Source organism: Brachyistius frenatus, unplaced genomic scaffold (assembly GCF_029030835.1).
Source record: "Brachyistius frenatus isolate BFR_SWC_R1_liver_20210118 unplaced genomic scaffold, ASM2903083v1 Contig_134, whole genome shotgun sequence".
Classification (NCBI taxonomy): Eukaryota; Metazoa; Chordata; class Actinopteri; family Embiotocidae; genus Brachyistius; species Brachyistius frenatus.
This window is the reverse complement of record NW_027210733.1, coordinates 160,614-188,503: the sequence shown is the minus strand read 5'-3', so window position 1 is coordinate 188,503 and position 27,890 is coordinate 160,614. Positions and strand designations below refer to the sequence as shown.

Below are 27,890 nucleotides of genomic sequence, written 5' to 3'. Positions count from 1 at the left end.
TTAAATCTAAAATCTGGGTTGGGGGAAAAAAAACAACAACAACAACAACAACAACAACAATGCAGTGGATCAGCGCACATGCACATACTGTAGCTAGCAGCTACACTGGCATGCAGCATACACCAAACCAGAACAACCAGGAACATGAAATAACTTGTACAATAACCAGGGATGCAACCCAATAAAACTGCAATACAACAGGTCATTTCCTTAAATGTCCGACGTCTAACTCATTTCGACGACATGTCAGCGAGGAAATAATTCTACTTAACGGAGGTTTTCTAAGTTAATGGCGGCGTGGGAATTCAGATTTCAGAGCGCTCGTTCCTTAAAACTGAAAATAAAATACCGGAAAAGTGTTACCAAAAAAAAGTATGGGACCTTGAGAGAAACAGGGTCGTCGTACTGGATGGCGGAACCGTACGGTGGGGTGGGGGGGGTCTCCATGTTCCTGGTCGCTCGTGGTCTGGTCCTACATTTGACATGTAGTCAGTGGTAAATAATACAGTGAACGAGCAGCCTGATCGAATGCCGCGAAATAAAGTTCTGGTAAGTGAAGTATTAAAAGCATTTAAAAAAGGAGCACAAACATGAGTCCAGTGGAGCTCTTACAATGAATGAAAAAACAAAAAAACAACATCCAAATACCAGCCTTAAAAAGGATTTTGATCGTCTTCAACAGGGGCAACACTTCGATACGGTTGAAAATATTAAATACTTAAATAGATAAAAATGTTCTGTTATCTTTTAACACAAACTGTACACATCTGGTACCAATACATATAAAAAAATTACAAGTGTGGTTACTTTAGAAAGGAAACCTTCTGATAGGCCATTATCAAAAATATGTAGCTTTAGTAGCACTTTTGTTCTTCATTTATCTAGTAAACTTTACAATGCTACGTTACACTCCAAAGTAAATGAGGTCTTTTTTTTAAATTATTATTTCTTTTTTTTAATTTTTTTTTTTATTTCCTTCTAGTCCGACGTCACTGCAGCAGTGCCACTGACCTCAAAAGTCACAAGTCATTGACCACCGCTTTACTCCTCGACTCCAGAGCCACCTCTGCTCCCGTGGCTTTCCTCTCAACTCTTCATCCTAAAACACTTCCTTTTCGCCGTCCAGTCGATCCCTCGTCTTCTCTTCCTCGTTTTGAACGTGCACTTCAGTCAACTTTTTCCACTTTCCCGATTATCTTCTCCTCAAAGATTGGCAAGACGCCGTCGTCCTCCCGCACCTCCTCGAACACCACCCCGCAGTCAAACTCATCGCTCACCTTCTTGAAATAATACCTAAGAAAGAAAAGGCAGAAGAGCAAGGCTCACTCGCGCGGTTACGACATGGGGAAACCGGTTTGAGATAATCGACGTAAAAGACCGGCGGCCTTATGAAGGATAAAATAAAGTCGTTTATAAATCAGCTGCTCGTGCTGGAATTCATTGTGCGGCCACACGGAGGCATCAAAATCGCCCGGGTGAAAATGTTGTCCTCTGGTCCTTCTGGCTGTCTGTTAACACCGATCGTGTTTGATTTGAAAGAAAATTGCACCGACTCGTCTACTCGCAACCAATATCCATTTCCGATGCGTCCCGCAAGACAACGAAATCTCTAATAACACTGAAAATAATGCTGACATTTGGAATTTTTCAAGGCGTGCGGAGTTATCGACAAAAGGTAAATCCCACCTGTAACTTCCTTTCTTGGTGAGCAGTTCTTTGAACTGGCCCAGCGTGACAACCCTGCCTTTCACAGACGTCCTGTAGGGTATCAGCTCCTCACAGAAGTAGTACGCCACAGTGATGTTTTCACACGGCGGCTTCTTAGTGGCTTTATGTCTGCAAGCGGAAAAGAACAGAAGACCATTTCGAAAAATGCGACGCTGCCGTATCATTAATGCCCGAGTCAAATAAATGGAATAAACAGAATACATGTGCGCGTGTCTCGTTTCATTGATAACACAGAACAAACATCAAGTCTCCAAGACAAATGAACACAGAGAGGAATGAATTTGAATGTCCTGTAAACTGTGTTTTACAAAACGAGTCATAATTCTCAACTTTTCTAAATTCCTGACATCAACATGCAGCAGCCTCTAGCGGCAGTCAATCCTACCGTACTTAGCGTCGCGGCGAACGAGAAACTCGGCGTCAGCAGAGCTGAAGTGATTCCCCACTTCAGCTAATGGCTTCACGATTGAATTACGGGGAAGGTGTGAAAAGGATAAATGGCGGGGGAGTAATGTTTTCCTGCTTTCTGGTTCGCATGCTGACTCCCAGTTTTGGATCAGAGCAGGCCAGTGAAACCAAAGCGGTGTCTTTTAATAATCAGTTCTGAAGGAAGCAACACAGAAGCTATCGAAGAATTATTGATGGAATGCAAAACAGAAATAACATGGTTCGCCATGCCTTACGCTGCAGGAAATAAAGAAAGAAAGGAAGAAATGAACTGAAGTGGAGCTCGAAAACCAACATCCAGAGATGTTGCTGTGGACAGTTTTGACTACTTTCTTCCGCCGTAGAAAAAGAGCCGGAGGCGTGGGTGGACTCTCACGTTCGCAGTTTCCTCGGTCACTCGTCGAGGCCCTGAAACGATGATCTTACCAGCGGAACTTCGGGTGCGTCGCGACGTGCAATGAAATAATGTTTATCCTTTGGGTTCTTCACAGCATGACATTTTTTTTTTTTTTGGACAAACTTGAACAGCCATATATATATGACTGCCTCTGTCACCGGCTAAAATTTCACTGAGACATCACCGGTCATACAGCAGATGAAAGCCCGTCCGTCGCAAATCAAAGCCGTCCAAGTGACAGCTGTACGGTCTTGCATACTCAAACACGCGTTCGTATTCATGCACGCTTCTCGCGCCGGAGAACACCCGGTCGCCGTCGCGCCGCAGTTAAGGTCGCTTGAACCGATTTGTTTTCCTTCAGAGCATCACGCGCGATTTGGGAAGTCGCGCGAACCGAAGGTTTCAGTCAGTGCGCGCAGACCGCTGGGACTTCAGCACACGCCGAGTCCTCGTCGGTCTGACAGGAGGATTCGCCCACTCGTCATCCGCCTTTCATCCGTCCCTTGCGCAGCCGGCGCTCCCGCTCCACTCCCGTCCGTCGAGCATCCGAGAGGGCGGTCCCGACATCGAAACAGAAGAAGAAAAAAAAAAAAAAAAAAAAAGGTTTCTCTCAAAAACGGACCCTCTCTCCTCCAATACTCCGGCGAGTCCGCCTCCGCGGGGACGCGCAAAACATGCGCTTCCGTTTTCCTCGGTCGTCCTATTTCCGCCCTTCGTGGGAAAATAACAAGCGAGGTGTTTTTGGCCTTCGAGCGTGATCAAAATGATTTATGACGGGCCGGGGGACGCAATACGCTCTCGACAAAAACATAAACAGCGTTTTTGGTTTCGCTCCCGGTTTTCGAGAGTCAAAAGTAGAAAAAAATCCAAGATTCCTTCAAATGCGCACAAAAAGCGTATTTCTCTCAAATGAATCCGTGTTCATGATGATCCATCCCCCCCCCCGGCAGGTTTTGACACATCGAGGTGTGAATATTACAGAAGGGTCTGGCCGAGGACCGGTCACAATAAAAGGCCACTCTGAAATGTGCAGTTTTATCCATCAACGCTGGAGGACCGTGCAGTTCATCCATGATGGATCTGCACCTTTTAGAGTGGCTTTTTACGGCCACCGTTCCAGGAACACTCGCGCAATAACCGTAGTGTATAATCAGCATCTTCATGTGCTGCACCTGTCAGGTGGATGGATTATCTTGGCAAATGTGAAGTGCTTATCTGCACAGATTTGGGAACAAAACTTGAGCGAAATAAAACTTTTGTACGGATAAAAGAAGTCGTCTTTTCAAATCGTGAAAACTGGGAACAAAAATAAAAGTTTTGCGTTTATATATATTTTTTTTTTGCCGGGTTGTAGTTTACAGTCACTGAAAATAACCTTTTCAACTGCAGGTAACCAAAGCAACAATACTTGGTGGCAAACAGGCCGTAGGACAGGAGCGACGGCGCAGCCGAGTATGTTCCGATTTCATGCCGGGACATTATTGCTTGCCAAAATGTCCTCCGACGACTCAACGTGCAACAAACGATGTAGAAACTTCCAGCTTCAGCTGATCATGAAATACAGGAGAAACTAGACAAAGACACCGAATGAAAAACAAACTCCCAACAAATAAAATTGCGAGGCACTACATGGGACGTGATGTGGGTTACTGTGAACTATGAGGGACTTTGGAGGTACAAGACACAGAGGACGTACTCGGGCTCGGAGAGCTCGCTGTCTGAAACGGCCGGCACCACGCTGAGCGGAGGGAACAGTGCAGGCCTGACTGCGGTGCGACCTCTCTGGATCACCTCCATCACATACCTGAGGGACCGAACAACCCCAGCAGTTAAGACACAGACCGGCCCGGAGAGGCACGCAGGCTACACAGCAAAAAGGACAACTGTTCTATTTTGACTTAAGAAAAGGGAACGATCTGGCTTCTCTTCCCTTGCAGCTAAAGTTCAACAGATTCTGTTGGGAAATTGCGCGTATTTACTGGACAGCCAGCCTGCGGCAGACGGACGTTCGGTATTCGCACCTTTGCTTGGGCTGTAAAGTCCCAGACTTGATCTTCTCTTCCTCGAGCCGCCGACAAACCTCCTCCAGCTGGATGAGGGGGCTGGGCGCTGGGTTGGGGGGCATGGTGGGGTCCTGGATGAAAGGGTGAGACGGCTGCACGTTGTTCCGCGTCTGGGCGCTGATGCACGGATGCATCGACGCTGATCGCTCCGAGCCGAGGCCCGTGGTCCTCTTGGACCCCGTGACACTCCTAAAATGTAAACAAAATATGAGCAATTAAAAGTCAAAAGGCAGCGTTCAAATGTTTACTTTGATTTGTGGAAGGGCGCAAAACAAACAAAACTACTGCGCGCGCCTGTGCCGAAGATATTCTTTTAACCGTGACTATTTCGTGCACACGTATTAATTTAGCCGTGACCGCTGACCCGAACGGGCTCCTCTTGTGTTGAACCAGTTCCTTCTGTCCCTCCATCAGCCACAAAAGGATCTTCTGGTTTTTCTCCATCTCCTCGACAGGACCCGGCGTGTCATAGGGCTTCACTTCATCGCCTTTCTTGAACGATCTTTTAGACTGTGCGCCACTTTTGCTACAATGGATAAAAAAAATTTAAAAAAAAGAAGAAAACAGAAACACGTAAGCGGAAAAGCAAAAATCATTTTTGGAGCGTGTGAACGACAAGAAAGGTTCCTCACCCGTAGCCCGCGTGCTCCACGGGGTTGGACCCCATGCCGTCCGCGTAGCTGCGGGACTTTGATCCATAATGACTCGTCTCCACGCCCGAGGGAAAGCCGCCGTGCGTACGCACGGACGCCTCCGCCTCCACCTGCTCCTTGGGCTTGCCGAGGCCCGCGTGGTGGATGTGGTGCAGGTGCTTGTGGTGGTGCGGGTGGCTGGTCTCTCCCTTCGAGCCGTGCCTGGACGGATGTTTGCCCTGGCCCGACAGTCCGGCCCCTTTCCCGCCCGGGAACCCGTCCGGCGAGCGCGACTTGGGAGAATGGCGGCCGGTCCCCGGGGACTGGCAGCCGGGCGTCTTCATGACCCGCTGCACGTGGTCGTCCAAGATGCTCTCTGGGTTTTCTTCGTGGGCGTCTCGGAGAAAGGAACCACTGCAGGCGTTGTCAGCATAGCGAGAGTTGTAATTCTGCGGAGAAGCACCGGGGGGGAACCTGTGACTGGATAATGATGACAGTGTGACGACTTCATCGCCTTCCTCTTCCTTCGGCGCAAAAAACACAAACAAAGGCAGAAAATTCATTTAGATAAAAAAAAAAAAATAACAAAATAAATAAATCCAATTTATAAGTATGGTGTATTCAATTCTACATTACAAGGAACACATAATTAAAACAAATACTTATTTGATCATTTTACCAGCTAATTTCCTTATGAACTATTGACAATTTTTTTTCCATAGTGTTGCTCATGTTGTACTTTTTTTTTTTAACCTGCAGATGGCAGATTTTCACCACACGCCGACTCGTGTCCTCTCCTGCTCACTGCAGAGGTTTGGAGACAAACCACGGATACGAATGCACACGTCACATGTCTGCTTGTTTTCGTGTCGTGATAAGTGCAAAGCGATACGGCCGCGGCTCTTGACTGACGGGGGACGAAATGGCACTCTGACAGAATGTGCTCCCGGAGGGAGGGGGGGGAAGGGGGGAGGGGCAGCGGACATGGAGACGCCGTGGGGAGTGGAGGACATGCAACGCGAGGAAAGACAACACGGCAGTGGATGGAGACTATAATCGGTCAAGTTGTAATCCTTACCGATACGAAACGATAAAAACACATTACTGGAACAAAACAAAACAAAAACCCGGTCGGGTACAGTTTATGTTCGGCCCATTAAGATCCGAACCACAGGAACATGTTTTGAATGCAGCTGGAGGAGCGAGCACCATACGGCACGGCTTCCATCTTTAAAGTTAGGAACATTTTGGCAGAGAGAGAAGGGAGAGCAGAGAACAAAGATATATAGTGGAGAGACAACAGTAGGTTGGGCTTTCACTTTTATTTTGCAGCCAGCAAAAGCCCAAACTTTTTATGTCAGTTCTGTTAATAATGAAATAAACCTTCAATAAAGCCTCACTTGTAGACACGCCAAACCATCCGAGTTTGTTTCGGCCCTGCAATCGCCGTCCATTTATTCTGACTGAATCAGAGGGATCCTCGGCCCGTTTCTACACGGACTTCGCTTCCCACCGCTTTCTCAGAATCGGCCGTACTGCAAAAGGTACGCAGCCAAATACTTTTTGGCATATTTTTAAATAAGTGATGCATCTTCGCGCCCGATCCACGTATCAGTGTTAGGCGAGCCCACGAGTTCCACAAGGAAGCGTGACATCTTCATTTTTCCACCGGCTGCCTCTTTTCTCCATTTTAAAATTAAAAAAAAAATCCTTGGCAAACAGGAGCAGATATTTGACGTTCTGCAAGTTGTGTTACGGGGCGGATGGGGAGTTACTGATGCCAGTCGAGCTCACTTTTACAATACTGTGGCCTCTCCTCATGAGGGGGAACAGTGAACATGGCTGCTTGTTCTGTTATCTTGTTCGCACCAAATAAAAAATCAGATTCACCCTGATTACACGTCTTTTTGCCAATAATTTACATGTGAAGAGCTTTCTGCTGCTCCTGCGTCCATACTGTTCCCCAAAAAATGATGTTAAGTGGAGCCATAATTATATTCTTAGCAGACGGCTTCACTAGACCTCTTCCTTACGTCTTCATGAAAACAGATTGTGGACTTTTTCCTTACAGCAATAGAAGGATAACGTCTATTTTTAACCAGATGGCGGATTTTTTTTTCAATCTGATTTTATGCCACAGATGTTCCTCACATCTTACAACCATAGGATTTTTAATACCTCTGATATTATAGGTAAAAACCTAGGTTCACATTTCCACTTCCAGATGCCCAGAGTGTTACTTGATGAAGGCAGCCATTTCATCCCAGTCTGCAGGTTTCATAAAGCAAACCTCTAGCTATGTGATGGCAGCTTCTCTCCGTTTGGGGCCAGCCACATAAATTGTCCGCCTTGAGACTTCGTACTTGGCTCTGTGTACTGAGGGAGATTTCATTTGTGGTAACAGCGACCATTTTATCACTGTTCAAGTGACATCAAACGGACGACTCGCTGTTCCAGGCTTACAAGTGGCCGAGCGCGCAGGTGCTCCATCTGATTCATCCACCAAGCCAGATTGCCGACAGGCCAAGGACAGAATTCTCCAAATGATTCATGACGTTTTTTTATTCCCCATTCAAATCGCTGGCCTCATTAATTTCATTAAGGCCAGGCGGATTCAAGTCTTCTTTGTTACTAAAACTTAAAGCCCACCGGCCGGGCACACATCTCGCCGTTTGGCTCAGAAACAAGCTTTGGTGGGTTCTATTGATACTCTTCAGCCAGCAGTCTGCTTTTCAATACACCTGTCTATGGTCACAATTTATCTAACCATTTTTTAATTTTTTTTTATTACAGTTAATCAAAGTTATTGAAGTGAAAAAAATGAGCTTTGATACAAACTTTTGCCCTTTGTCAGATCATTATGACTATATCTTCACTCATAGCAACATAAAACCAGGAATTTATCACATATTCTGTCTACCAGAAATCTGAAGATGCAAAAAAATATATCGGGGTTTTAATTAAAGCCTGAGGAATATTTCAGCCGGCTGATTTATTGGCTGGTATTGGCCTATCACAGGTATGTCGCTATCTGTGTATATGTTGGCTGATACGAACATTTCTTTTACAGAATATAATGAAGAAAAAGATGCCTGGTTTAAGTTAGACAATTTTTCATCTAGGTGTGTATGTGCGTGTGTTTTAATATATAATTATTAATAATAAATTAATTTGCAGAAGTTGATTGATGTCAATGTGGGCAATAACTGTAAGGTATCCTGCCTCCATTATGTGTCTTTGTCACAAGTGTCAAATGGGTTTGATAATCACGTTTCAGAGATGTAAAAAAAAAAGAAGAAGTGATGGATACATTTTATTTATCAGCTGATATATCGGTATCAGGTTTTTTTTTATTCCTTAATTTCCATATTGGCCCCAAAAATCCAGGATCAGTCAGGCTCTAATTCAACTCCCATATTGAAGTGTTAACGTTTCAGTACAACACAAACTGCTCTTTCTATGAAACATCTAGTAAATTAATTCATTCGTCAACTGACAGACAATTAACAGCTATTTTGATATCCAACTAAATATTTCAGTGCTTCTAATTTGTCAGATGTAAATATTTGATCCTGTTCTTTGTTGAACATCTTTAGGTTCCTGCGCTGCATTTTTCACTGTTTTTTTTTCTTCTTTCATATATACAAATAATATATCAATGTTTTCTGGTTGCAACCCTGAAGTATTTTTTTTTACTTTAAGGATTCATACTTCAGTTGACTTCATTCCTTGGCCACTAATATTATTCAGTTGGTGTCACCAGAGGCTAACGCAGTGGCAGCAATATTCAGATCCGAGGAGTGCCTCGCATGACTTGAATGTGTAACAGTAACTCTGTGAAAGCAGCACAGAATCACGCCGAGTCGCCGAGACCCGCTTCATTTGTACGTTTTTATGTTGTATGTATGCGAGACAATGCACTTCAGTGTGAACCTCTGCAGCAGCTGCTGGAAGGTGCTTCCTCTTCACACAAAATGGAATTAGCACGGCGGTGGATCTGCACACAGCAGATGGTGGGTTCAGAAAATGAAGTGAACGTACCAATCGTACTCTCTTCAGTCGCTCCTCCAGCTTCTCCTGAGCCTCCCTCTCCCTCAGCACACCCTCCAGCCTCCTGATCAGCTCTGCAGCAAACCTCTCCGGCTCCACGTGGATATCCTTTGGAATCCGGTTTGTGCGCTGGAGGAGGAAAAAAGTCAAACTGTAAGCACTTTGCGAATTTTTTTTCTGTCACTGCTACACTTCTGTCAAAGTCACATACATCGGCTGTTCAAGGACGTTTCTGTCCACCCTGACCCCTTACATCCCGTCAGTGTTCATATGAAAGAGCCGAAACACAAGCAGGAACCATTAAACTGGAAAGTGTCGAGTGTTCAACTTCCAAAGCGATCGTAAATTTACATTTAAAGTGAACCTGCAATGCGACTTTACCAGTGAGTATTTACTGAAGCTGATTTCTGTTCTAATTCTTCGCTATGAAATGTAGCTCATTTCTGTGCCTTCTGTTTGACTCCTAAAAAAGAAATTGGAATTTACCTTTACATCAAAAAATGACTCTCAAACAAGCTTCAATATCATAAATACATATTTGATGAGGGAGTCTTTGTTTGCCAGGACATCAACAAGAACTCAGCCTACATTTTTTTTCTTCTAGTTTACATTTTAAATGAATTATGTAACTGCGTATTAAGGGCAATAACAAGCACCTTCCATAATCTCCTTATTAAGGACATGAGAGACATTTATTTGCTCTCCTGCCAGCACCAGTTATTGTAATGCAATCATGTCTTTTCAAAGCCGTTAACCCCTGATTTGGAACCAGCTAGGAAGAAAAAAAGTGACAAGCAAAACAAAATATTCCCAAGCCCTGTCATTTTTTTTCTATTGCTAAAAAAAATAAAAAGTCACAATTAATTTGCTGGGGCAGGAAAATGTGCGAATTATGCTTCAGCGATTTGTGCTTTACTATACAGTCAATTTATGCATCCTAATAGGATGCTGCGCGTGGAGTTATAATTTGACTCTTTACTCCGAGGCCTAATTAGGGGCCGGGGTTTTCCTACCAAAAGACAGCATAAGCTGAAGAGGGAGGCGTCAGGCTGTCACAGGAGAGGATTCATGTCTGCTAGGCTTCAGCACGCACAGCTTAGGAAAGCATCAAGCTGCATTTAGACAGCCTTCTCTTTCACCATCAGCTATTCTTACACTCCATCACAAGCCCAGCGACACAGCACAGCTTAAATATGCACATCAGCAATGGTGGAGCAGGGAAAAATAAGGCCGAGACAGACAGTTAAAGAGAGAGAGGTGTAGAGGCGGAAAGTGAGAGGAAAGGGAACGAGCCCATGAATAACTCACCGGTATATGAGGTAGTGGCACTCGCCCATTTGCTTTGGCACTTTCGTGCATCTCCCGGCGATGCTGTTTGCGGCATCTGTAGGGTGGGACCCCATCTCTGGAATTAACAACAAAGACATTTTCCATAAAACATCCTCATGAATAAACAACAGCGGTAGCTTTGAAGTTCAGAGCTTTTCACAGCATTTTTTTGTTTTGTTTTTTGTTTTGCCTAAAAACGAAAACACCTAGTAAAGGTGTTGATTAATCAGTGCAGCCGGACAGGTATTCTCACAGGTTTATCGTGTCCCTGCTGCCCCGACAAGCGGTCTGGCAGATTACAGCTATCACGTGCGCGAGTCTGTAATTCCATGTGGTATATTGGTCATACTGGGTTTCACACTCTCCTGCGCTGGAAGCTCTGGACCAATTAGCTGATAACAGCCTCTAATCCTGTCGACTTCAAAACACAAAAATGTCCAGTTGTGAGAGCTTTGAAGCCTTAATTCCCCGGTAACATCTCTGCACCTAGAAAATACTATTTTTTAAAAAAACTTCTTTCGACAGCACATGACTGATTCTGACTCGTGAAATGCTGCTTCAAGTGATTCAAGATGATAGAAAACATTCCCTTTGGTCTGCGAGCTTGTGAAGTAAGAAAGTTAACTGTGAAGGAAGACAAAAGTACTGTTTGATCAAAAATGACGACGACGTTTCATTCACTGTCACTTCAAACGGATTCTTGTGTCAGCAGGTGAGGACGGCCATTCACGTACGTTCTACAACACATTTTAATGTTTGCTACCAGTGAGTTTTTGGGATTCCCTGTTAACATTAGAAATTAGTTCTCACAGATTTGACTACAGATTGGACTTGAATTGCTCCTCCTGTTGTTCAAGCGCTGGTTAAATAGACATGAAGTGAAATGTTGAGGCCAAACAAACCTTAAATTTCTGACTTTTAACACTGCCGATGCCAAATCTGTCTTTTTAACAGGTGTGACTCTCTGACTCACTGTCTTTCACTTAATACATAGTTTATATTCCTTGTGGAATCCCATAATAAACAGTTTTCCCCATCATCTTCAAGTGGATACCTTTACAGAGTGAAACATCTTCTCAGCTTTTTAAAGTGTAATTATTGGAGGAAAAAAACAGAACATGGAACTTGTTTCTTTATTTCATGAAAAAAAAAAGGACCACTTAAATAACATTTTCTCAAATTGAATTTTCTGAAGTATCACAGATAATGTGATTCTCGCCATTACTAAAATTGTATAGACAACATCATACCAGTCCTCTATCTTGAAGTAATTTCTTTGAAAATACATTTTCTAGCAGCTACACTCAGTAAACCAAATAATTACTTTGCTTTAATATTTGTTGAATTTGTTGAATATAGAAGCCCAGTTTTGCGCCAATAAAACAACATTTCTCTACATTACAACAAAAATAAATTACTTTTGTACCAGCAGCTGGTAGAGCTTGGGAGTGGCGTGACAAAACATCTACTAATATATTTAGCAAACACTCCATTAAGTTGACCTGAACCTATTTTCTTCAGACCTCCTCTGAAATGCAACTGTTAGTTTGGACTGCCATGAAATACCCTTTATGACCTGATATAACAACTCTGTACAAAACGTGCACGTGTGTACGTACGTGCGTGCGTGTGTGTGTGTGTGTGTGTGTGTGTGTGTGTGTGTGTGTGTGTGTGTGTGTGTGTGTGTGTGTGTGTGTGTGTGTGTGTGTGAGAGAGAGAGAGATAGAAGACAAGATACATACACACTGCTGTCTGTGAGGGATATAGTGTCTGCGTCACTGGACATACTCTGCTGCTCACTGTCGTTGGCGCTGGTGGCGGGAGCCATAACGTGACCGGTGTTGACATAATACGGGTTGATGGGCTCCCGACACGGCACAGGCCTGGAAAAATACACAAACACGCTCACATGAACAAGGACAGTACACAGCTCTTGGGTACCAGAAAATAACCACGATTTTAGGTACAACAGCCAAATGTCTTTCCTTTCTGGCGTGTTTAGATACGTACTATCGAGGCAACGCTCGGATGTAGTCGCTGGATTCTCTGCGATGCACTCTAAAGCCATGAAAACAGTATCGTATATATATATAAAAATTAAAAAAAATTCAGATGATATGCAAGATTTGAACATGTCGTGAAACACCAGTCTTCTCAGCCAAGAGTTAGGCTGATGATATCCTTCCAAACAAGCATGGGATTGTCACTCCATTGCTTCGACCGGTCAACATCTGACGGGAAGTCACTCCTCCTGCGACTGTTTGGCTTAATGTAAACAAAATGGACGTACAGCCAGAGGAAGTATTCTGGCCTGCAACACCCTTTTTGAGAGCATTTTATCGCACCAAATTCAATACCGGAGCAGTGAACAGTGAAGTGTCGTCTTGACGCTCCTTCTTGACAGAACATCAACAGAGAGATGGGGAGACTTCATTTGACACCATTTACATTTTCAGTCATCGAGTTTGCTGAGCACACTTCTCAAAGGGCTTTGCACACATGAATTATAGATGTTAGGCATCATTACTTTATATTCAAATTGGAATTCCCTGAAGCATTTACCCGAGCTTTCTCCCTGTTTGGAATGCAGAAGCACCCAGAGTTCAAAATGAAACCTTTGTGACCGACGGATTTTCATTAGCATCTACATTCAACAGTGAATAATTACAGCACCGGTGAAAGTCGGTGAAAACACTGGGACAAATAACAAACGCAGTCTACAGAAAGTCACTTTACAGTTGTGATTATATTTGGTTCTGATGATGAGAAAAGTGATGACAAAGTTCTAATTCATTTGATGAAAGACCAGGTGCTACCTGCAAAACTGCACACACATGTAGCCAATCAAATCATTAATATTTATTTCCAAAGACTGATAAACAGGATGTAAAAACAGGCCTTCAATTTGATTAAATATTGTTGTTGTTGTTTTTTTTTATCCGTTAATGCATTCTGTTACTAATGTCCTTCTTGGAAAAAAAACCCGGAAAAAACGATCTACATAGTGGCTACAATTAATAAATACTACCTAATCACAAATATATCAATAAACAATGCATGCAATGAAAATAGCAGCATCCTCATTATGAAATGAGCCAAATTAAATTTGTTTCCAGGCCCCAGGGACATATTAATCACATTTAAAAACTCGTAAAAGCTCTCCTTTTATTGCTTTTTCGTCTGGGGGGAAATCTACATGCTGTAGCTTTGTGTGCATGGTTGAGCATCGGCCCTGAAGGCTCACAGTAACCACGATATGAGCCCAGCATCATGATGACTTCACCGATGTTGGAAATTATATTCTTTTATTTATTCAACTCGCAATTAGGAGAAGTTCATCTGGTTAAAAACTTTTCTTTTCTTTTTTTTTTTTGTAAATACTGGCCATGATGTCATGTTGCCTTCCATGTGTGATAACAACATCTATTCCCTGTTCTCCTGCCTGCTACTGTTGAATACATGCAAACACTATATATAAACTCAGTTCAAACCCCAAACTCAAAATTATTACTGATGCAGTTCAACTCTTAAAACTGAATACAGAACCTTTATCTTAGGCACACGATAATATTATTCCGTGTTTGTCTCAACTTTACTGTCGAGAGGCTCTTAATATTACTAAAAGGCAACAACAGCTTTCATTAAAATTACAGAGACGATGAAGTCGTGCCTTTGAAGTTCACGTCCAACTTGAATGAGAACAAAACTGAGCTGTTCACATTTCAAAAATCTCCCCAAACATTAATGAACATAAAGGCCATTCTCTTTCAAGTCATTTCACTTCTTAAAGCTGATCTGAGAGACTATTTAATGTCCTTTGTTGCCGGTCTCTGAAGAGATCCCACACAACTGCTGTAAAATTTTCACAGAACCCCAACGGGTGATGCTAAAAGGCTATTTAAAAATGAAGTGTGTCTTTCTATAATTCTAGCCAAATGCTTGATTGCTGAAATAATAATGTGAAAATAAGCTCTAAAGTGCGTTTCAGTCACAAATTAAAACATGCTTTTTATGGCCTGCCATGCAGATCTCCACATGGCTAAAACGCCTGTGGTGGTTCGTTGTGTAGGCTTTTCTCTTTTTTGCTCTGTATTTTGGACAAGATTTCAAACATCGAACTCCAATAAAATTAGCTGCTTTCAAAAAACTCGTACTTGTACGAGCAATCATTTTCATTCTGCAGATATCAACCACGGGAGCGATGCCCATACAGAGAGTGTAAAGAGACACAGCAAGACCTTGGAAATAGAGGGCAGAGGAAGTGTGCTGCTGCGGTCGGGTCATGGTATTTTAACTGACCAAACTGTTATCAAGATAGGTTGTGTCCCCAGAACAAGTCTCTCTCTGTGTTTTTGTCACATGGAGAGTTTTATCTGGAAGGTATTGTCTGTCTGTCTGTCTGTCAGCTGATGTGAATTCCTGTAATGACACTGGTGCTGCAGTAACAGAGGTCAAATGTGGGAAAGTTCCTGTCGTGTCTGGCAGTGACACAACTGACAATGATCGCGTTGAAGACCAACTTAAATGAAACAATCGCTGCCGTCAGCACATTAGGATCTCGCATGCTGCCGTTTAATTTGCAGCTTCGACAGCACTTAACGTTCCTTGTGACGTTTCAATGATGACGCTTGGCATGTTTTTGTCGGACTTGATCCTCTGTTGAAGATGTAACCTTATTGCATAATAAGCTTTACAAGCACACGCACTATCAGCACTGACAGCAGGTTAGTCGTGGTGGCATGAAATTACTAATGTTTTCATCCTGTCTTTCATCGTGACACTATCATTTCATCTCAAGACACTTACATTGTAAGTAAGCTCCTATTTCTAAGATACCTTGTTTGTTTAACAGTGTCTGTTTATATGTAATATATCACTCAAATGCTCCGACATTCAGTATATCCAGCACATTCAGCAACACACTGAACTCTAAGCAAAAGTCTTCCCTCACAAAATCTTACTCTTTATACAAATCACAAAGCTATGAATTATTATCATTGTATTATATATATTTTTTTTTTTAAATGAAGGAAATCTTTACCAGCAACCTTTGAAATCAAAGGTGAGCTCCATGAACTCTTTTTTTCTGCAGCAACCTGCTTCAGTCATTCAGATGTTACTAATATTATTTGTTGATAATAATATGAATTAAAGCTGATCAGGTGACAATAGCAAGCACAATACCAGCACCTGAAAACTGAAGCAATGGAAATACCAAATCTTGCAATGAGATTATAATGAAATGTGTAGCCCCGCCCCCAATGAACACGCATCGTTGCATGGTGTCAAAGTGTTTGAGTCAGTCCTGCCCAGCAGTTAAACATCACTTTGAACAATCTCTTTACCTTTATAAGTAACTTTACAAAAAGACAAGAAAGGATCAATTAAAACCAGCAGGTATGTTCAACTGTGAATGGAACTGTCTCAAAGATCAGTGTCCCAGTTAACATTTAGTGGACACATTGAAATCTATCGGACTTATCAAATAAATACCTTAAAATATGGTTACATCATTTAAGGGCCATCACGCCCCTTTGTAGTAGAAAGTACTTCAGACTACACCATCAAACCCTGCGAACCTGAGAGTAAATACTCAGGTCTGTTCAGAACAACAACAACAAAAATGCATCACTGCTGTCAGTAAAAGTGTCAGTTATGCAAACCACTAACATTATGTTAAAAAGCCACAAAATAAAAGCAACTCTGCCACGCACACACAGGGACTGAACTAACTGAAAGCTAATGTTCTCAGCAGCAAACACCAGATCTGGTATTACAGAGATTATAACAACATCTGGATGAGTCTACTCAGACCCCCCCCAACACACACACACACACACACACACACACACACACACACACACACACACACACACACACACACACACACACACACACACACACACACACACACACACACACACACACAAATCACAGGCATCAACTCTTGCATAAAATCCCCAAAACATTTCGAACCTTCTAAACATGCTGATAGGCTGAGCTATTTGCAAACGGGTATGAAGATGTTATACTTTAATTTATAGCAAATACAATATTGGATTTGGATGCAAAATAATATTCCTCTTTTACTTTGAAGACTGTCTTTGATTTCCAATAGTGCAAAAGGGACTTCACAGCAGTTATATCTGTTAATGTAAACAGATAAAGTCAACTCAGAGGTGCACACTAAACTTTTCCATTGTTGCCAGGATTTTCATCTGTTATCAATCATTTTGTGACTTACAAATACAAAATGAGCAGAAACAACAATCAATTTAAGTCAATGTCCGTGGCCGTGACTGGTTAACATTATAAAACATGTTTGGGAGCTTGAGATTCAATAATAGAACATAACATTAACAGCACGTCATTCAGGAGAAACAAATAGTTGTCCCCAAAAACACAGACTTAATATCAAGACAAAAACCAGGATTAAAATGCCCTGGGTGAATGATTTCACAAAAACTTCTCTTTATATATATATATATATATATTTAAAAAAAAAGAAATCTATGTTTTCACTCCAAAGCCCTGTACAACGGGAAAACACACAATTCCCAGAGACACAAGAAGTGCAACGATTTCTGCTCCGAACAAGTGAAAATAGATTCTCTAACTTCTAACATTTTGTCATCGCGGTAGATGCAAACACTTGAAATCCCTCCGCGCACCGTCTTCGTCGCCTCCTAAGCTGCACTCAAGACTACGTTTTCATCTCAAACTAAGAGCAGAGTTCACCGTAGTGCGAGCGTTCACCTTCATTTCTAATTCAGCAGTTTACAGAGAAGAATCTTTGGAGAAAGAGCTGACGTGAAGCTTCCTAGATTGCTGGGAGGATTTACCTGTACTCGTGACTGTCCTGGAATCTCGCGCTGTTGGCAACTCGCTGCGGCGCCGTCTCCATCAGCAGCTTCTGGGTGAGCCGGCTGCTCGGCGTGGGGTCGCACTCGGCATGGTCCTCGGGCCCCCGGTCGCATCGCCACTCCTCGTATTCGTTTAGAGTCGGTAAATAACCCGACGGTCCCTTTCCGTTCCCAGAAACAGAGCTCTGGTCGCCGTACAGCTTCGGGCTCTCTCCTCCTGTCCGCGTGTATTCCAAATATATGTCGGACTTCAGGAATAAAGGATAGGTGTTCTCCTCCGTCATAGTCTGTATCTCAGTCTGAGCCTGGTCGAACATTGCAGGATCAATGTGAAGCTTCATCACACAGTCTTTGATGAAGGACTTGGTGGCCGGTTTGATCTGTCTGGAGACAATCCCATTGTTGTCCAGGATGTATTTCTTATAAATAGCTTTCGCCAGTTTCACCTTCTTCTCCTCGTTCCCCTCGTTGGCTTCGAGTTTGCGGAAGCCGCTGCAGGCGAACCAGAAGTCCAACATGTCTGCGCACTCCTCCTGCTTGAGGAACGTCCTGAACAGGTGGATGCCATCCTGGTCGTCCAGGAGCGAATGAAGAGACTCTGCCCACTTTAAGTAGGGGGGAGTCGGCGAAGCGCTGCCCTCTGGCTCGTAACCCAGGTCCAAGTCCGGTCGCCTGGGTGTCGCCCCGGGCGCCTCGCATTTGAGGCTCTCATTCTTGGAGGAGAAGCCGGGGCTGCCGTGCTGGCGACCGTCGCTGCACACCAGCTCGCCTTCTTCCCCGGGGACTGGAGGTCTGGGAGCATCCTCAGTGAAGCTGCTTCCCAGGTCGGATAAGTAGCCCCTTTTGTCGCTTATGCTCATAGTCCCAGCATCCATGTACCACGTCCCCGAAGAGCCCACAGCGCACTACTATTCGATCCAGAGTTCTACTTATGCCACTCCAAAAAAACTCCTGCAAGGAGGAAGAATATATAATGAGATGCAGCTTCATCACATCACTAAAAGGCCGACCACTGCAAGCCTTGACAGGACACTATTATTATAAACATACAATGCTCATTTTTAAATTAATGGAAAAAAAAAAAAAAATTCTATGCAGTAATTTATCAATACTGATAAGAGCCATTAAATTCTGCCTGGTTACCAGATGACTGATACCTTTCGGGACATTTTTTTTTTTAGAATTCAGCTCAGTTGGCATCTTTATCAGATTTTCATGAAATACTCACGTAGCCAGTTTCAGCAAACATTAAAATTAATACAAATTCTGTGGAAATCCAGAGGATTTGAAAAAAAAAAAAAAACAGAACGCCGCTTCTTTAGACGCGGACCGTCGTGTGCGGGTGGGTCGGTGCAGTCAGCTGTTTTTAAAGGAATATTTTCCGACATTTTTTGGCAGCTAGAGCGCAGTTCTTGTCCAGTGAGCTTACGTTTCAATCAGTCAATCGATACAGTAGTAAAATGGTGAGGAACTGCCTCAAGAAAACATTAACTGGAAAAACTTTCATGCACATCACAGCATCTGCAGCCCTGAGCAAAAACCGACATCTGAAGTCATTAACCTTTTAATATGGCTTGATAGTCTAGGGGCATTTTCCTGCGATTATAATGTAGTTTTAATGCAGTACTCTGTAATTTCATACTGATTTATATGCACAGGCATTTCATTACTCCACACAGCTATTCCAGCATTATCCAAATTAGAATTAGCATGCCATCACAGAGATAAATTCACTGGAGGTTTACAGTATGAACTCAAAAAAGGAAGCAGCCTTAGTCTCCTTACTGTTAGCTGACACGATCAGTGCTGCAAATGATACTTTATAGATCCTTGTGTCATATTCTCATTATATTTCAGTCCCTTGCTATTAGTAAAGATGAGCTGCGGAATAGTGCACCGAATGATATTAAGGATTAGATGTCTCGATCAAGGACACATCTTGGTCCTCGTGTATTCTCACAGGGGCTTTTTTTTTTTCTGAGGGATGACAGCAGTGCTTCTATCTCCACCTCTGTACAGCTTATGTCATATAAGCCTCCCAGATACAGTTTCAATATTCAATTTAAGGCCTACGTAGCCAGAGCTGACTGCTTAAATTCACACATCCATGCAGCAGACACTATTTCCTGACAGCTGCAGACAGAGCAAAATCATGGAGAAGAAATTAGCCCGGACTTCACCGTTTCATTTTCAATCTAAATTACCGCTAGCCATGTGCACATTTTTGACCCTAATAGAATAAAAAAAAATGATAATAATAATAAATAAAATATAATGATTTCATCCAAGGTTGACAGCTGGGTTTAGCTGTGATTCCTTTAATAATATTGTTTAATGGTTGCCATCACCCTTCCCTTTAGGGCACACCCACTCTCTGTCTGGTCCAATACAGATTCAAATCATTTTCCTTATTGAACAAAGGCTGTATGAAGACAAAACTGGCAACAGTGTTTATTCGCTGCCCAAATTCTGACGTGTGGGCAGCACGTGCACTGTGCATCAGGCCAGATGTGCAGGGATGAAAATGAGAAACCCAAAATTTGGCTGTGAAACAGGAACGTGTCACAGTTTAACATACCCATACCACAAACATAGGAGATAAAAAAAAAAAAAAAAAAAAAATGGGGCGGGAGGATTTAATCAGCTGCTACCTGTGAAGATGATGCATCCGCACTAGATGTTCGGTTAGCGCATCAATATATTAATGAGTGGTTCTGCGGTCACAGGTGTGCGCCTCGGCAGCGATGGAAGGAGGACATTGGACGTGATTTGCGCCGGTCGCTTTAGACAATGTCTTTTTTTTTTGTGTGTGTGTCTTTTCTCACTGAAACTGTCTCAGTTTGTTCCTTTGAAGTGAGCCTCTCATCACATTCATGTCTTGGCCTCTCCAGTGAGCAGCACAGCAGCGACGAGTGGGGGAGGGGAGCCAGAAACAAACTCCGTACACACACATAAACACACACACACACACACACATTCACAGAGAGCCAGGCCTTTCAGCAGCCGACCGACAAGTGCACAACTTTGTCACACTATTAATATCTGCACCGTATCCGCAAACAGCTGCGAAACTACACGAACAGAATGACGACCAAAACATTCCCCCCCTACCGTCAGAGGACACGCGGGGAATCCCGCACCGATTTCCGAACAGATTTACAACCAGCGAAGCGATGGCATATCTCCCGACTACCGCAATCCCAATCTCAGAGCGAGGGGAGGGGAAGGGAAGAAGAAGAAGAAGAAGAAAAAAAAAAAAAAAAAAGTGACATATACTTAACCGGTAAAAATCTTCTTGCTGCTTTCGGGTGCATCGGGCGTTTGGACCGACACGGGTCACAGCGGGCCGTGTCATAGTTGACGGAATTGCAGGACTTTAAGAATAACAAAGAAAACAGTCCGCTCTCCAGCTCTCCATGGCTGTCTCTCACTGTCTGAGCCGAGCTGAGGCTGCACAGCCGATGATGCACAGCGCCTCGCCCGTTCACTACACAAACTGCCACTGTTTAGTTTCGGTACATGTGGTACACTCACATTCTTTTCTTTTTTTCCTCCCTTCCTCCCATCCCTCTTTCTCAAGTGTTAAAATAACGATCTTAGAAAAGACACAGGAATATTCCACGGGTAGCTTTTTTTTCATTTACAATCACTACAAATATAGGCTAAAAAAAAGAAAGAAGAAATACCACAAAACAACAAAATAAAAGAGTGTGACGTATTACCGGCCTTTTTAAATAACTTAAATCCAACTATTGACCTCATATGGGGGAATAAAATATTTTTGTCACCTCACTACATCAACATATAATATGGATGACAAACAAGTAAGTAAAGGCATCGTTGTGCATATACTGTTTAGCTGTATACAAATAATGACGATGTTTGTGCTACTGAACATTTTATTAATGATCATATCAGATCGAAAGTCCACGTGACAATAAAAGCGCATCGTGAACTTTAAGGATAAAACTGATGCCCCGGAGGTGGAGGTGTCCAAATTGTAAATATGCAGCAGCTGCTCTATCCTACGTCGCCCATAATGCAACTGAATAGATTATTTTTGTTAGAGTCCCCCCTTATGCTAAATGTCTTTCAGAAACTGACCCCCAGTCTGAAGTTGCTTTGATCAGCTAAATCAGCCCGCCGTGCCACGAAGTTTTACTTTTACATTCTTTCAGCCTTTGTCGTCAATTTTACCACCAGGAAGTTTCACTAGAACAGCTGATAAAGCAGTGGTAAACTCTAGTATATTTTTTACTTCATCACATCATGGACAGCTGGCCAACAACACAACAGGTTAACGGTGAATGCACACACTAACGTGAATAATGACGAAGAAATGAACTACATTTCCTAACATGTTAACAATGTGCAAACATTTGAAACTTACATTTTATATCTTGGCTTTATTGATATTATTATGCGTCACATTTACTAACGACATGACCATTCAAAAACTAGGGATGCTTTCAATGCAAGAAAAAAAAAAAATCCACCAATTTGTAGCATTATTCTGTGTGTATGTTTTGTTTTCATTGCCCACAATTTTTCTCCATGTTCTGTAACAGCCGTTGTGATATACGTCTTCACGTTTGGTGCGTTTACAAATAAAACTAATACATCTCAAGGAAAGCCACACTAAGGAATGACATACATCTATTGTATAAATGAGAATAAGTCACACAGAACAGCATTCATTAAGTTAAACAGTAGAACCACGAGTGCTGGAGCCGTAGAACAAATCATCCAAAGCACAACTGCTTCTATTCACCAGAACGCATCACTGTGTTCAGCAGCCCTGTTAGATACACTTCATCATCTCTTTTCTTTATGACTTCACATTACGAAGACTAAGCGATGAACTAAACGCAGTAATAAAAAACGGTTGTCAATATGTGTGCTTTGATACGAGGCAATCACTGAGCAGTCACATGGTTTTAATGAGTCTGAAATGAAAGAGCGGCGGATCACCGTAAAAGCATCTTCTGATTATGTAATTAGATGAAACCATTTGAGAAGACTGAATGAACAGGAATATGAATTTCACACTCTCATCATAACACCTGAAACGCCTTCTCACACCTGGAAGTCTGTGTGAACTGTGCACAGTGCTTGCAATATTTATGCCAGCAACATAAAACATGAAAAGGATCCAATACTCTGCAGCTTCCTCGAGGCCAAATCGATTTTGTGCAGAAGCAATTTAAACATCCTGATTCTCAGGAGTTTCATTGTTTGACTATCTACTCTATTTCTAGTATTGTTATTTTCAAAAGCAAAATTCTTCACATTTTCACTGCTTCTCAGAGGGTAAAGTCCATTATCTAATAAAAAATAAATAAAAAAAGCAGACTCTAAACATATATTATAAAGTCCAGCTGGGTGTGACCGTGTCTCCATCAACAGACTTCAATGCTTCGTAAGTGTTCCAGAAAAGGCAGAAATGTTCGGTGTGTGTGTGCGTTTGCCTGTGACCAGGTTTTGGCTCCTTTTTTTTGTAAATGGTAAACCTCAAGATGGTTGAGAAAAACAGGATTTGCATGCAAATCAACAAGTTTTACCTGCAGTTTGTTTGTCTTCCTCGCACATCCTCCGGCAGTACATCCTTCAACTGAAGATTCCATTGTATGGTTATTTAACACACTGTGCTGCAGTGACGTTAAAGCCACTCTCAAATCCATGAAATAGAGAAATCTGGCTGGAGCAGAACGTCGCCATAACAGCTTGTCTTTGCCATCCATTTGTTCCTGAAAAGAAGGAAATATTTGTTAAGTCCAGTCCATAGAAGAAATGTATGGTTAAGAAATTACTGCGTAATTGTATTTTTGAAAAATTGTAAGATTTCTCGTGCCAGATGTTTTAAAGTAAAACAAATATTTACAATAATCTATATTCCTCAATAAATATGCGCAGAAAGTCATGTTGCAGCGAAACTTTCATCACAAAGCCTGTAGCATAAGTCAGGTTTCCAAATATTTGAGGCCATAAACTGATGAGGTTGCATGGTGCTCTCTACTGAAACAAAGTTTTTCCAACATTGGCTTTGGGTAAATAAGGAGTTACAGAATGAACTACCTCTCATGAGCGCAGTCTTTTGCATCTACATATGACACGGCAGCCCAGTATCACCACAGCGTGTAATCCACTCATCAGTCCACTAGAGGAGATCGTGGTAGTGTCACGTTTTACCTCGTCTAGACACGAAAAGTACACGCAGGTATGAAAAAGGGGTGAAAGACAAGAGGTCATGTGACAGGTATACAGATTTGTATCATTTGAGTAGGTATGGATGGATGGACGGAACGAACACAGGACTTTTGAGCAGACTGTGTTTAACTAAGTAAGAAAGCAAATGTCAATGTGGATTTATTTTAAGTAACGCAAGTAAGAAATATTTAACTTGTATAACACGCATATCTGAACCTGAACCAAGAAGTTCTTACAGAATTGCAACTTTATCACATGTAACCCAAACCACGATCTTTTCCTAAACCTCGGGCACTTTACTTTGTACGCCTAAGCGAGACAAAACACGACACAGACATGGTTTCAACTAGTGGACTGACGAGTGCATTACATGCCGTGGTGTTATACCAGGTTGGACACCATCAATGTTAGAAATACACAAAAATCTAGACATAATCAAAGAGCAGTGAGGAGTATATTTTGCTTCACAGTATATTTTCTGTCTCGAAACAATACTGATGGAGACGAAAGCCGTTTAAAAATAGCACTTTAGATTTCACCTCTGATAAGATATAAAACGTAAAGCTCCACCGTTCACAGTTGAAAGCTTTTAAAGAAGAAGTATTCAATGCATCCGCAGATATCATAAAACTTCAGCAGCCCAGTGTGATATAATGAGAATTAAAGAGCTGATTTCATTGGGAGAATTGTTGCTGTGCAGGAAGTGCTGACTCTGGCTTCGGTTTTACAAGTTGACATGCAAGAAAAGTGTAGGAGTCGGTCAGAAAGTCAACAGACAAGCAAATCAAATATCAAGTTCAGGTTCACAGGTTTTTGAACCTTTCCGAGCTGCATCGCTGCTATTTTAGACATCAAAACAGGCTCGATCACTGGAGTTCCTCAGGTATTTAAAAGAAGATGGCCATTAAAACTACATCAAGGACTGTAAACACAGAGCTGAAGAGGCTGACAGATAACTGACTACCAAGCATAAAATCTTGATCAAAGTTTGGATAACTTACAAACAGCGCACATATTTGTACAGTAAACTGCAGTGATGAAAGGTTTCAGCAACCCAACATCAAGAAGTTCTGTAACCAGAAGGCTTTTAAACTGAATCCCTCAGAAACAGCTGGGAGTAAAGGGTGAATGAAAAATACTCTTCCCTTCTTCAGTAACTACAAACAAGGAGCCCTTCAGCAACTGGCCCGTTCGAGCTGCTCAGCACTCAGAGGAACAATAGAGGAGGTGTTGCTGTTCATGAACAAGACCTGCTATTATTAAAATCAGTAAACCTTCTGTATTGCAGTGTTTTGTGTCCGAATCGTTAAAGAAACGCAGCCGTGAAAAGCCTTCAGGCAGAGATTATAGCTCATTAGATGATATTGACAATTCTTTTATGTGTTCATTCATCACTAATACTAGTTTCTGAAAATGCAAGTCCGTATTATGTTGCCCGACAGAGGAGTCATTATAATTCTGGCTTTTGAAGAATGAACTTCGTTTTGTTCAAGATTTAAAGCTTTTAAACATTATGCTCATGTTTTTAAACTATTTTCAAATTCTTGAACACTCAGCTGCAGTTAAGTGTTACCAGAGGACAACTTCATGTCTCCAAATCCAATCCTCTCAGCAGCCTTTTGTTCCACCTGTCGGTGTGGATTTAGACTCTCTTGTAGGCTTTGGCTGAAATAGGCTTATCTCTGCTGAAGACTCTCTGATGAACAAAAGCCCATTAAGACATTTCAATGAATGCTCCCATTTTGAGAGCGCACAATAGAGAGTTCTAGTTTTTAAAAACTGGCTATCTTCAAAGAATTCACCAAAAGTTATAAAGGAGAAACAAGAAACCTCAAAATTAGAAAAGGAAAACACTCAAAAGGGTTTATTGAGTAAATTAAAACAGTCAAAACCTTTGATATGATGGACACAATTATTAAGATAAGGGTTTTAATAAATTGTGTCACAATTATTTGTTTTTAAATTCTGAAAATGATCTAAAGAGTAATATCAAAAGACTGTCAGAAAATGTATTCTGGAGTCCTGCTGATGTCCTTTGTCCAGGCTGAATAGATCATGACTAACAAGTCTTGGACTGGATTAGGCACAGAGGATTGAGCAATTTGCAGACTTGAGTTTATATTGCTGGATATTATAGTTTGTAGAGCAGCATATTCCCACAAGATGGGAAAAATCTTATTAAAAGGCCGACGTTTCCTACGGTGATATAATACCAAAGACATACACGCGGAAGCATGTACCAAAAGTACATTGTCAGAAATCTGCCGGCTTGAAGAAATTCTAATTAATTTGGGTGTTCAGTCTATCGTGTTCTTCGGCAGGCTGGTCATGGGACACACATTCAGTGGTCAAATCAAATGATGTGCTTTGTTTTGATGAGAGGGAGGACACAACAAAACAGTATGGCACCGACATGAAAAAAAAAAACGGTAACAGACGTAACAGAGCGATGCACAATACAATGGAAAGTTACCGGTAACAGCGGTTTTCATCCTGTCGGATTCAAAAGCAGACATCATACCTGCTGATTTACCTCACTGTGGGCTTCTCGGTTTTGTTGTGCTGAATCGCAGACTACTCCCACCGCTTTTCTGTGGATCGAGTATAGTCCTTCGTAATCTGCAGTGAAGACTGCCGCCATCTTTAATCACAACAGAGTCCATCTGTCGATGGTTCTTCCCTTTCTTGCCTCTCTTTCTCTGTTCCAGTCTCTCTGTTGCAGCCCTCTGTTTGTTGTGGGGGGTTCTTATTTTCCATCCAACATCAAACCACCATATCGACAGGCTCATGGGCCGCCCAGCAGGGGGGCAGCTTGAACACGCTGCATTGGCTGTTGTCCTTTTCCAAGCGGCAGATTAACTGACCAAATTATTTTTTTCCCAGAGTGATACGGATAGCACGCAAAAAATATTTCCGCTCTCAGGCCTTTGATTTCAACAAGCCTGGCCTCATGGCTCTTCCATGATTGTCCCTGAACTCATCTTTTCCTTAGATGTTCCGACTGATGAGATTTGGGGCTCTCTTTGATTTTGAGGCCACATCTGTATAATTTAAGATTTGTAAATTCATTCACGACAGATTCTGATCACTTGAAAACGTAAAACTGTTCTGATGCTTTTGTTGTTTTTTTTCTATTTCCTGCTTTTCCATCACACATAACGTAAAAAAAAAAAAAAAAGAACATCTTTAAAGCAAAGCTCAGCTTGAATTCTTTGATCCCACCAACTGAAACTAAATTCGACCTGGGCACCCTCGGACTACATTTTTAAGTACAAGCAGACTCTGTCCGTCTGCTTTTGTCCAGCTGATGCATTTCATTTAAAGTGACATCTCCTTTTTGTTCCCTCAGGTCCTCCTTTTGTTTTAAAAGCTTCAATGCGGAGGCGTAGCTTGTTTACCGTCACTGTTTCGTTCTGCCAAACTCTTTCAATGAACAATAAAATTAGTTGAATTTCAAAATGGTAGATGCTCTCACCTTCCTCTCCTGCTGTGTGGCTCGTCGGATCTTGTTTCTGTGGTCCGCCATGACTGGGCGCAGTCCCCTGTCTACCACTCTGCAATACTTTCTGTTACTCGTGAACCTGTTTCTCATTCATACGAGCGTGTTGCTGAAAAATGAGCATCTTTACTTTATATTACAGCTTTAGCCGTGCGACCCTATTGGAGGAAACGAGGACCAGATGATTGTCTGCACAATCGTATTGTAGCTATGGTAACAGACCCAACAGGCATGAGCACCTAATTGCGGCATACAAATTAAGCAACAACAAAAACAAAAAACAAAAAAAAGCGAGACAGAAATTAAGCAGTTTTGTGTCGAATCAGATTTGTTTCTTAGAAAGGCTTTTTGAATCAACGGCATCAAAAGATGATTTGCTACCAAAACTTAACATCTATCTGCCGTATGAAGTTACGAAAAGCATTTAATGAGCCGACGGATGCAAAGAAAAGGACCGAAAGATGGGTGAAAGGATCATTTGGGGAGAGGGGGAGAGATGATATTGCCTTTGTCATGTAGCTTTATCAGCTGCTTACCTTTCAACTGGATTTCACACTGGCATGTCTTGCTGTGACCAGGGTCACATCCAGCATACGCTTCTCACAATGACCAGTTTTCTCCTCAAACTGCACCAGCTAAGACTTGCAGTGTCGGTTGCCACTCGGAGTTCACTAA

General features: G+C 42.3%; 1 protein-coding gene across 7 annotated transcripts; it reads right to left on the bottom strand.

The window, feature by feature from the left end:
* Positions 1–939: 939 nt before the first annotated feature.
* axin1 (axin 1) lies at positions 940–27,373 on the bottom strand. Of its 7 annotated transcripts, none has more exons than XM_069714680.1 (12): positions 26,238–27,373; positions 23,071–23,256; positions 17,489–18,460; positions 12,389–12,529; positions 10,626–10,722; positions 9,309–9,446; positions 5,268–5,791; positions 5,000–5,161; positions 4,594–4,824; positions 4,269–4,376; positions 1,687–1,836; positions 940–1,293 (listed from the first exon to the last, which is right to left on the bottom strand). In XM_069714680.1, exons 3-12 carry the CDS (start codon positions 18,382–18,384, stop codon positions 1,167–1,169), a joined length of 2,574 nt encoding a protein of 857 aa, XP_069570781.1. In that variant the 5' UTR covers positions 18,385–18,460; positions 23,071–23,256; positions 26,238–27,373; the 3' UTR covers positions 940–1,166. The 7 variants fall into 7 exon arrangements, with proteins under 7 accessions (XP_069570781.1, XP_069570787.1, XP_069570783.1 ...); XM_069714686.1 differs by having other exon boundaries at positions 5,268–5,716; XM_069714682.1 differs by having other exon boundaries at positions 26,250–27,373.
* Positions 27,374–27,890: the final 517 nt, after the last annotated feature.

Coding starts and splice junctions, on each gene's coding strand:
- axin1 (XM_069714680.1), bottom strand. CDS start 18,384: ATGGATGCTGGGACTATGAGCATAAGCGACAAAAGGGGCTACTTATCC. Junction 5,792..9,308: donor GACTGAAGAGAGTACGATTG/GTACGTTCACTT, acceptor TTTGCGCCGAAG/GAAGAGGAAGGCGATGAAGT. Junction 1,837..4,268: donor AGCGAGCTCTCCGAGCCCGA/GTACGTCCTCTG, acceptor TTCCGCTTGCAG/ACATAAAGCCACTAAGAAGC.